Here is an 11,176-nt window from a genome sequence, read left to right on the forward strand (position 1 = left end):
CTCAGTCACACTTCGTTTTGTGACTTAGACCATCGAGCTAAGCAAGAGAAAATTCTGAGATGCAAATGCTCTCCCGGGAGAAGGATACAAGAAGGACCATGACTTATAAAGGATGTTAACTTGAATCAACCATAGTCTGTGCCTGTGGGAATTCAAACACCCTTGTGATGAGAGCAACAGCATGGTTTCTGCTGTGACCCTCCAGGGTGGCTGTGTCTTGGAGATAAAACCTACTTTGCTGAAGGCACTGAGAGCCTGGACAAGCTCCTGGAAAGGGAGGAAGTGAGTGGTACTTGACATACACCTCGCTGGGCTCTGGTGCACAGGACATGCTTGTGGAATGGATGGAGGAGGCCAAACCTTGGGAGTGAGTTTCAGAGAAAGCACAACAGCACAGACAATGAAGGGAATGTACAGTGATGCTCATACACTAAAGAGGACGGACGAGATGAGGAGGGCGCTGCTGCGAGCTGTGGTAGGTCTGCGGCAACCGAGGAAAAGTACACACCTGAGAAATGGAGGAAGTGCCAATGAAACGAGGGGCTGTCCGTCCGGAGCAGACATGGTCCAAATGAAATTTGTGAAAACAATACATTTCTTCTCATGCTAACCAGAGACCTTCTGGTATCTTTGGTAGCCCAGATAGGTTCCCTGGAATAACTAGACTTTTTAAGTGACGTATTTGAAAAGAAAGTTTAACAGGATCAAGTCTTAATAAATCAACCCTATTATTTATGTGCTCTCTGGGGTCATAGTACCTTTTGTTTTGTTATCACATACTACAGCCATTTTTTCAAATTGCTAATTGTGAGAAATGTTCCAGAACCATCTCAGACCTCAGAGAAAAGTTTAGTAGTTACGAAAGGAGACAATGTGAGGGGAGAGACAAACATATTTCTAAGTGATGTAGGTTTAGTAGTCCCACAGCAGAATCTTGAGGATAAATAGGAAACTGGGGAGAATTTCCTCCGAGAAGGATCTCTTCTTCATTTTCTCAAAGCTTAGCCAAGGGGCCTGTTCAGAAGTTGCTGCTATGTATCAGCCCCCTGAGGAATCCTGGTAGATGCTGCAAAGACAAAGTGTTTTAAGACAGAGGGAAGGATGAAGAGACAATCAAATTCACACACACACACACACACACACACACACACACACACACACGAGAGAGAGAGAGAGAGAGAGAGAGAGAGAGAGAGAGAGAGAGAGAGAGAAGGGAAAAAGGAAGGAGAAGGGAGAAAAACACATGCATGAGGAGGGTTTAGAGAAGATACAAGAAAGACGGTACTATTTCAGGAATTTCTGAGCAAGTTTTATCACATGGAGATAAAATTTAGGCGGTTCTAATCAACAGAAAATGGGGCGTGTACTGTGGCTCTGTTCTCGTCTCTTGAGCTTCCATTCCCCTTTCTCCATATTCCTCTGGAAAGGAAGAAAGCGGTTCCCCCTCCCCACGTTGCTGCCATTGTTCTCAGAGCCTTCAGCACCTCTGAGCAGATTGTTGGAGGAGAGGGGGAAGGACCAGGATCCCTAGACAAAGTCCGTCAGAGCAGAGGGTCCACATTTCTTCCAAAATCAAGGTGTATGCACCCCCAAATCTCTTGCTCTACTCCCCCTAGTAGACAAATGTGGTCACAAGTTTCCAAATGTTATCGTATCTATTAATGTTTAGCGATGTCCAAATAATGCTTGCAAAAAAGTGTGAAATACTATTTATAGGTTAAAAATAACCAAACAACTGCAATGCAACTGGTTTTTAACACACTTATAAGGAAAAATAAAATAATCTGATCATCAGGAGTCCCTCCGATTTAAAAAGTGATACATTTTACATTTTAGGGAATACAGTATAATTATAGTTAAGAGTTTAATTTGATGAATTGGATTAAATTCGTGTATAGTTAACCCCTTTCATGCAATCTCTTTTGATCTTTTGAATCTACTTAATTCTTTCTATCATAATTTTCCTCTTAGATAGATGAAACGACATGGCACACCTAGTAAAAATCTTAGAAAGATTTCTTTTATTTGTAATCATTATATCACTGCATTTTTTATTGCATCACTGGTTTCACCAAAACTTGTTTCCAAAAAAATTCTTTGTTACCATGACATTTTTAAAATGTGGGTCTGAAGGGCCATGTAGTAATACCATCTTGCATATTTATAATGCTTAGCAATAGTCAAATGCTTTCATATGCATAATCTTGATTCTTTTGACAACCTTTTATTACAGGAGATAAGCAACAGAAGATCAAAGAGGCTGACAATTCAAAGTCACATAAATAGTAAATCTGAAAGCTTAAAACCAAAATCTGGGCCTCTTCTACCTTACCCCACTCGTATTTCCATCCTATCATGTTGTAAATTGGATTCCAATGTTGAGTAGATGATATCATAGAGTAGGTGAGATAGATAGAGTAGGTGGTATTTTAAGAGTGCATTACTTCACAAGTCAATTTTGCAAGGTATTCATTCACATTTCTCAATATTCTTCATGATTTCTATGCACTTATATTCTTACCCATGTATTATGTTAAAGAAATTTAAGTAACCTCATAAAAAGTGGGAAAGAAATGTCAGAATGTACAGGGCAGCTCAATAATTCAACTTAAAAAAGACTTCCATTTTTTTAAATGTTATTATTGAAAACCATACCTGAACTAAGTTCTTCATTCCACTTTCTAAGATCTACCTTTAATCTGAGGGAGAGACAGAAAATGAGAATGAGAATATGTTGATGTTGTAAAGACCAAAACAACAATAACAAAAAAATCAATTTGAAAGTTTTATACTTGTCCATTTGCAACTCTAACCCATTTCGATTGTAAGCTGAGCAGAGCACCCCAAATTCAGCCTAGTCTTGGGGCATAAAATTCATCTTCTCCCCATTTGCGTGTACTAAGTAACCAGGTCTCCAGAAAGTCCAGTTAAATCAGCATTTGTAGTCTTATGTAACATTTGTCCTGGAGAAGGAAGTTCATAGAGTCAAATAATCTTATCAACTAACTGAAATACACAGACCTCAGACTTTTTTCAACGTGTGTAGAGACCCAACCAAAAAACTGCAGCAGATGGTCAATTGAGAATTTGTCCATTACGATTATAATTGCAACGCGGAGTATGCCTAGTTTCCTGCCGGTTGTGAGTGCTTACTGCATCTGGCAAGTGTGGGACTCAACTGTGGGAAAAGTTTCTAGAAGGATAAGTTTGGACTTCAACATATCCGTCAGAGTTAACAGAATGGATTTATCATACTGGTGAAACCACAAACACTTTGGATTTAATGGGCACAGAATGTATATGTGTACCATATATCAGTGTCCTATTCAATTAAGTATTTATTGAATGGATGACTGTATCGATGAATGAATTAATTAATTACAGAGTATTGCAAAGGAATTTAGGAATTCAAACATGGCCAGAAGAGCCCGAGTCTTGGGTGACCCAATCAATCCAAGTTTCCTGCCATGTTCAGTGGAGATCTCGCATTACCCGGTCATGTCACATTCTGCTCTGGTTAATGAACCACTGGCCCCATTGGAGTAGTGCAGAAACAAGTGAGAAACAGAGGAGCACGAAAACCCTAGAGCCTAGCTTTCCTTTTTAACCTGATTTTTTGGCTGCCAATGTTTTTGCTTATTCAACAGGAAAAAGAAATTATTATTTCCAATTTTCAAAACACTTTGCATATTAACTCATTCCAGATGCAAAGAACTTTAAAGGCAAAATCACTAGAGGGTATGTAGTGAACAGGCCTAGTTACCAAAGGAGGTCACATAAAAAATAAAAATTAGAAAAAAGAAACCCACTAAAGAATAACTAGTCCATGTTGTCTAGGGGCATGAGCTATGCAATCCCAGTAAAAATTAAAAGCAAATTACATACACTAATTAACATTGACTGCATAGCACATCCAACTCATTTGCATACAATGCGATGATTCTGATAGGTGCTGCACTCAACACTCCCAGCTGGGTTAGTGTGTCTCCAAGGACAGGAGGCAGGGAGTTTTTCCCTCCATGTGGGCTGTGTTCCCTTATGACCATGACCACAAGTGAATAACCACTTACAGCACCGTTAGACTTTGAACACTTGAAAGAAAACCAATACAGATCTGTGCATGGCTAGCATTCAGGCCCCCTCAGATGAACAAGAAACAGTGTTTCATTTCTAGAATACTGTAGCTGATCTTGTGTTTTAGAAAACCACCTTGGTTTTGTGCTATATAAAGAATTCTTCTTTCTCTTCATCCTGAACTGGAAGATGAAGGGGACATTTTGAGATTATCTTCCTTGCACTAAGGTCCCTTTGGCCAGCTAGTGACAAAGGATGGACCCTTTCCTTCAAGCTCCTGCTGTTTTTGGAGGCAGCTGCTCCTAAGGAGGAGGCTGGAGAGCAGGGTAGTGGCTGTCTGGTTTGCAGACCCTTTGGAAATCCACTCAGAAAAGATTGCCTGGGTTCAGAGTTGACCACGGTGCAGCCTGTGTCAACATTCGTCTCTGCCTCCAGCTTCTCAAAGCTGTTTCCCTGGCTGAGGACCTTCATTCTGGCCCCGGATTTGAGAAGGGGAGAAGGCAGAGGCAGCTGGGTGCTCGAGGCTGGGCTGCTGGCCTGCGATGAGCAACCAGGGCTTTTCCAGGAGTTGCCACTACAGCTGTCTGGTGCTGGGCTCCCACTGGGCTCAGGGAATTCCGGAGAACCCACCTTGAGCCTCCTGCCCCCGCTTCTTCTCTTCCTCAGCTCCAGGGTCCGCCTTGTGGAGGCAGGGGTAAGCCTAGAGCCCTGGGGAAGCACGTCAGCTCCTGAGGTGCCATTCAGGAAGGAAAGCTCGCCACTCCTAACACCAAGTCCTGGATTCAATTGGACCTGTGAGAAAGGAAAAGAGCAATACGCATAACAGATGTTTTCCATGAACTAAGTACCATAAACAGGTTGTGTCCCATTCACCCTCTGCCATGCCATGCCCATAGCCGACTTTCAGGAACTGGTCTGAATGGAATACAAGCAATAAGCAAGCTTTCAAAGGGCTGAGCAGCCACCTTTGCCTCCTGGGGCATCCTCTGGCATTACGGTTTACCTTTTTATTTGATCCAATGAAGTCTTTCCTTCTGGAAATGGAAACTGGCATGGTATTTCCAAATTCAGAAATCAGTTAGGGTTCCCAACCTAGCAGAGGAAACCCATTACTTCCTTATTTTTTTTAAACTCATTTGAGTAAATACCAACAAGAGCACTTCCTGGATCTTACAGGAGGAGTATGTTTACTTTTGCACAAAAGTGACAAGCTGGTTTCCAAAGTGGCTGCCCTTTTTTGCATGAGTGAGAGTTCCTGCTCCTTCAGTCTCACCAGCATTGGGTGCTGATGGCTTATGCGTAGGGTTCATTTTCTCATTGGTTATACTTAACTGTATAGAACATTGAAAAAACGATCACTTCTAAGACCTAATTTTCAACAGCAAAACAATAAATGTGTCCATGATATTTGAAGAAAAACTACTCAGTTCTCTGATTATGTTTTCATTTTCCAGAAGTGAAAATGGAGAAATCCGTAAGTTTGATTCTTGGGGCTTTTATTTACTTTTCTAACAATGATGAACAGAAAAGGAAGCCTGAGTAAATTCCCCTCACCTCCTAAATCAATCTCAGATCAGAACAAAACGGGTCCTGAAGCCACAATCAGCACCGAGACTTCTCAGGGCAGCCAGGAAGTGCCTGTCTGGGCACAGCCTGAGTCAGCGGGCCTGGCTGAGCCACCCCAGTGCCTCCCTCCACTCAACTCTGCTCACCCGTCCCATGGCCCCTCCACTGGGCCTTGTCCCCTTACAATGCTCCACCTCTGGAAGATTCAATTTAAGCCTAGCACTCTCAGCTCCAGCATTCAATTCTCCCGTCACATCTTCTCTTCAACACCAACAAACATGTCCTTCCCTACTTTCTCTCTTCAGCCTCCTTCTATCTTCCCTGCCTTCCACAGTCCATTTGAGTTTGAAAACCATTACTTCAACCATTTCTTTATACTCCAGTCCCTCCATCTCTCCTACTCTGCTCCCTCTCAGTCATAGCCTTCCTAGAATCCCAAACCTGGATCCACGCACCTGCTCCCATTTTCTGAACTTGTGCCCAGGCTGATGAAGAAAAGCAACTGCTCAGATTGGCACCACCCTGAAGGCGTGGTCTCCAGCTTTGCCGGGGCCACCTGCCAGTCCTCATGTTTCCTTAGTGGCCTCTCTCTGTTCACCACAAGGTTGTTTCAAACCTTCTAAACTGTCCTCGAACTTCAGTGGCACCACCTCCCTCCTCCACCCGTGCTTTCTCATCAGCTGGTCTCACCATCTAAAGTACAGAGAAAACAAACACCATTATTAGTCAGCAACTCTGTTTCCTACCGCCCATCTTACCTGCAACTTCCCATCGTCTCCACAATAAAAGCGACCAGCCTCTATCTGTGCTGTGAATTCCATTGCCTTCTGCCTTGCTGGGGACCTCACCCTGTCAGTTATTCATTTTCTCTCCCACTTTATATCTTGTTTCTTCAACCTCTCCCCTCTGCTCTTCTCTCCTCTTCTTGCCTCTCCTCCCCTCTCTTTTTCTCCCTTCTTTTTTCTTCTCCTCTCCTCTCCCCTTTTTCAATCTGCCGACTCCTTCCCAAAAGCAATGAAACATACTTCAGTCTATCTTTAAAAACACATTCCTTCAATCCTCTCTCCCCCTCCAGCGTTCTCTGTCCTCTCCTTTACAGTCAAACAAACCTCTTTATAAAATTTGTCCACACTAATCTTCCCTTATTTGTCCTACCCACTAACCTTCCCTCGTTTCTCTGACCTTCCTTCCCACCTTTCCACTGAAATTGCTCTTGACAAGGTCACCTACAAGCAGCTTCTTTGTCCTTAATTTTTACTTGAGCTCCGGCAGAATTTTACAAGGCTGACCTTTCTCTCTTACATCTGAAGTCTTCTTCTCCTTAAGCTTCTATGTTAACGTGTTCTGGGTTTTCTCCTTCTTTCTCCTTCTTGTCCATCCAGCTTTTCTCAGTTTCCACTGGAGGAGCCTCTTCCTTGTTATTTCATTACAGTTCATCGTCCTTCACTGCTCACCTGGGCCTCTCCTCTTCTTCCTCTCCACTCTCTCCCAGGGAAATCTCATTGACACCTATGACTTCATTTATTATCTAAATGACAAAGGCTCCCAAAAGTGTAACTACAGCTCAGATCTTTCCCTTACGCTTCATACCTACCTGTCCAACTGTCTTGCAGGCCCAGCTCCTTCAACTCAACATGTCCAAAATTGAACTCATCTCCCTCCTCACACTAAATCTGTTCCACTTACTCTTTTCCTTGCCTCAGAAGACGGCATCAGTAGTCCCATGTTGCCCAAGCAAGAACGTCATCTGCCCTTCTCTATACCCAAGGGCCAAAGATCGCTGAGGTCTTCCTGTCTCCCAGGCCCACTGCCATTAACCCGAGGGCAGCCTGTCATCATCTCTCGTCTGAATGATTGCAACAGCTGTCTGAAGGGATTCCTCGTGCATGTTCTTACCTCCTTCTCATCCATTCTCCACTCCCCTAGCAGAGGAGTTTGAACGGAGTCTTGATCATGTCACTTTCCTGCTTCTATGGCTTCTACTCTTCTTAAGATAAAACCTAAGCCTGTTAGTAGGGCTCACCGCACCCTTCACAGTCTGCCCCTTTTTAGTCCAGCCTGGCAATTTACCACTTCCTCCCTTTCAAGCTCCACTTGCTGAAATTGAACTTCTTTCAGTTTGTTGGACACCCTTTGTTCTTTCCTAATGCCAGTGTCTGTACAAGTTTTTCCCTCTCTCTAGGACATGTCCCCTCTAACCCTTTCTCCTAAAAACTCCTCCTCAGTGTCAACTCCAAGCTTACACATCATTTCATCTGAGTTAGACGTCCCTAAATATTGGCTCTGCCGTTTATTAGTTGTGGGACTTTAGACGAGTTACCTCATCTTCTCGTGCCTCAGTTTCCTCATTTATAAAAGGAGATAATAATAAGTACCAGTTTCATAGGGTTGTTGAAAAAATTAAGTGATAATAGTGCCTGGGACATGGATGTGCTAAATGAGTTGTTATCATCATAATTAACGTTATCGTTAGCTCTCCTCGCAGCCTGTACTTTACGGTAGTTACCACACTGGTGCGCACTTGCCGGCTTACTTCTCCAGATCTTTCTACAGACTTTGCCATCTGGAAGAAAGGGATTTGTGTACGTCTTCATTACTGTATCTCCAGCACCTGGCACAGTGCCTAACACAAGGTAAACAATCACTAGAATCTGTTGGGTGAATAAATAAATAAAGCTTAATCCATAAAAAATATACAAATTTTTGCACATAGAAACATAGAACCTATAAATTAGGTTCCTGATAATTTGACATTAGGTAGGTAGAAAGTCTTGCCAAGAAAATTAAAAGTGATTTTCATCCTATGGCTGGCCATTTCTGCAATCTTGTTAAGAAAAAAGAAACGTGAACTTTTCCTTTTTGAAGAGAAGTCTAAGCTCCTTAGAGGATATGGCAAAAGTGAGCACAACGTTATTAATGTAAGAATGCAGTTGTGTGCAGTTGGAATAAAAAAAATGTTAGAAGAAACATAATGCTGAGTGATTGAGATAAATCCCTTGAGGGAGAATACGCCAGAAAGTAAACTGAAATGCATTTGTAGGAATTATGATCATTTAGAGTCCATCTTTCTAAGAAATATTTGTAAACTGTTACAAATTGAGAGCTAGATTTCTTCAAGTTTCAGGGAACATTAGCAAGTGTCTTGATGCACGGGAAAATCATTTGTCACTAGGAAGATCATTTGTCACTCAATTGACTCTAAACACTTGAGAAACAAGAACATATACATCATTGAAAAATGATTAAGCTGTCAAGGGGCAGACTGATCTCATGAAGGGAAAATAATATCGTTTCTTACTAAATGCGATTCCAAGAGAGAGCAAAAAAGGATTTCCCACATTGAGGAAAAAGATTGCATAGAAACAAATTATGTAGATAATAAGAAGCCCCCAAACAGCGCCAGACTTGCTTACTTAAGAGTTGAAACAAGTCTCTTCCAATTAAGTGATCTTTTGAAAGGTACTTATTTTAACTAATTAACCAAAACCACTGATATTAACCTGCTATTTTATAGCAGCAGCTTTCTGAGCAATACCTACAAGTGTTCTTTCAGGGCAGCATAAACCAAAGTACTGAGTGAGAATGAGAGTGTGGGAATTGGAGAGTGCGCACGTGTGTGTGTGTGTGTGTGTGTGTGTGTGTGTGTGTGTGTGTGCCTGGCTGTGTGGGATAGGTTGGGGGCCAGGATGGAGAATTGCAAAGGAAATGAGGAGAGGAACAAAGAGAGAGGAATAGAGTCCAAGTGACTATAGCCGGGAGACTCTGAAATGAGAAAGGAGCCCTCAAGAAATGCTACAGAAGAAGAAAGTCAATTACTTACATACTTCATGAGAGATGATTTTTTTTAATGGCTAATAAAGAACATAAAGACGAACTTAGCTAAATGTCTGTTGATAAAACGAAAAGAAACAAGTGCTTCTTATGCCTAACTAGCTTCTGGAATATACACCTTTTCTGAAGAGACAAACTTATTTCCTGAAAACAAGCAATCAATCAACACATGGGTCATTAGCAGCTGTCTGCCCACCTTATTAGATCAGTGACTCTCAACCCCACTACCTGCTACATATCAGAATCATCCAAGGAGTTTTTTGTTTGTTTGTGTTTGTTTGTTTTTTTTAATGCCCAGGCCTTGGCACCCCCAGAGATTCCCATCTTTCTGGCCTGAGAATTTTATAAAGCTCCCAGCGATTCTGATGTGTCACTGAGATGGAGAACCACTACAGTAAATCATCTCTCAGGCCCATCTCAGATGTAAACTTGCACCGTTCCCTGCGCGTCTCCAAGACCCCAGAGGCTAGACAGTAATACCTGAAGCAGGATCTTGTTGCCATCATAGTCCTGCGTTTGCCACCGGGTGCGGCTGATGGGGACACACGGGTGGGGCAGGAGAGGCACTAACTGGCCGATCTCTTGAACCTTGAACTGCAGCACTGAAGACTCTTTCGGGTCCACGGACGTCCCGAGGGGCAGCTGCTTCAGGGAAAGCTGCAGGGCGAAGCTCTCGGAGGCATAGAGCACAAAGAAACAGAAGTCACTCTTCTGCAGGGTGGCCTCTCTCTGCAGGATCATCTCGTAGAGACGGATGGCGTCCTCGTAGTTATCGAAACTGCAGTAGAGCGTCACGCGCAGCACCTCGGAGCCACAGTGCACCTGCCGCACACCCCAGACGGGCATCTGGTGGTCCAGACTGTAGAACTCCTGATTGGCAAGGATGTAGGGACACGGGCTTCCCTGAGCACTGGGGGCAGGGTAGCACTGCCACGGCCAATGCTGGAGGGAGTCCAGAACGCGAAACAGCCGCTCCTCGCCGAGGCTTTCGTGCAGGAAGAGCAGCACAGACATCCCCGGGAACCGGGACCGCTTGGGGTGGCCCTTGTCATAGTATTTCACTGGACTGACCCGCTCTGACACCAGAAAGAGTCGCACGCCTGGGCAAATGCAGTCCAGGAGCTGGTCCAGAGTCTGCTGCAGAAGTGAGCCATGCCCAGAGTTGGCAAGGAGATGGACAGTCATGGCCAAAGGCTCTTGTGTCTCGTCCATGTCGGAGCTGCCCGAGGTTGACAAAGCGTGGAGGCCCCCTGTGCAAGCTTCTGCAGTGAATGAAGGAGCGGACGGTTCTCACGCCGACCTGCAGCCCCCCAAGAAACTTCCAGCTACGTCAGAGCAAAGCCAACCTGTGCTCCGGGTCGCTTTGCTGGTGGTCCCACCAACAAACGCAGGCAAAAGCCTCCGCGACTCACAGCAGCCGTGGGGTTGATGTCATCCGGCGGCTGCTAATGTGACTGAGTGTGTTTGCCTTTTTCAGGCGCTCCCCAGGCTTCCTGTTTGACCTAAAAACCTGTAATCCTGAACAACACCGAGTGGGAGGTTCTTACAGACATTTAGTCAAGGAAATGACCCTGCAGAAAGGAACATGAGTCGGCTCTGTGAGGCTGATAGCAATCTGTTTAGTTGAAAAGACATCCATTTTATGGATCCACAATGGGTTCTGATTTCCTCCTTACAGTGTTTACAGTAGCTTGTCAGGCCACCT

The 11,176-nt window shown here is 43.8% G+C and overlaps 1 protein-coding gene across 1 annotated transcript; it reads right to left on the reverse strand.

The window, feature by feature from the left end:
• Positions 1–1,450: 1,450 nt before the first annotated feature.
• On the reverse strand, positions 1,451–10,942 carry FAM124B (family with sequence similarity 124 member B). Its single transcript, XM_019753676.3, has 2 exons — positions 9,952–10,942; positions 1,451–4,866 (listed from the first exon to the last, which is right to left on the reverse strand). The coding sequence occupies exons 1-2, from the start codon at positions 10,681–10,683 to the stop codon at positions 4,222–4,224; spliced, it is 1,377 nt and encodes a 458-aa protein (XP_019609235.3). The 5' UTR covers positions 10,684–10,942; the 3' UTR covers positions 1,451–4,221.
• Positions 10,943–11,176: the final 234 nt, after the last annotated feature.

Source organism: Rhinolophus sinicus, chromosome 17 (genome assembly GCF_057876585.1).
Source record: "Rhinolophus sinicus isolate RSI-liver-muscle chromosome 17, RSI-T2T, whole genome shotgun sequence".
Taxonomy (NCBI): domain Eukaryota; kingdom Metazoa; phylum Chordata; class Mammalia; order Chiroptera; family Rhinolophidae; genus Rhinolophus; species Rhinolophus sinicus.

Excerpts from the sequence above, each read along its gene's own strand:
- FAM124B (XM_019753676.3), bottom strand. The coding sequence starts at position 10,683 with ATGGACGAGACACAAGAGCCTTTGGCCATGACTGTCCATCTCCTTGCC. Across the intron at positions 4,867-9,951 it reads GCAACAAGATCCTGCTTCAG|GTCCAATTGAATCCAGGACT; the intron begins GTATTACTGTCT and ends CCTTTCTCACAG.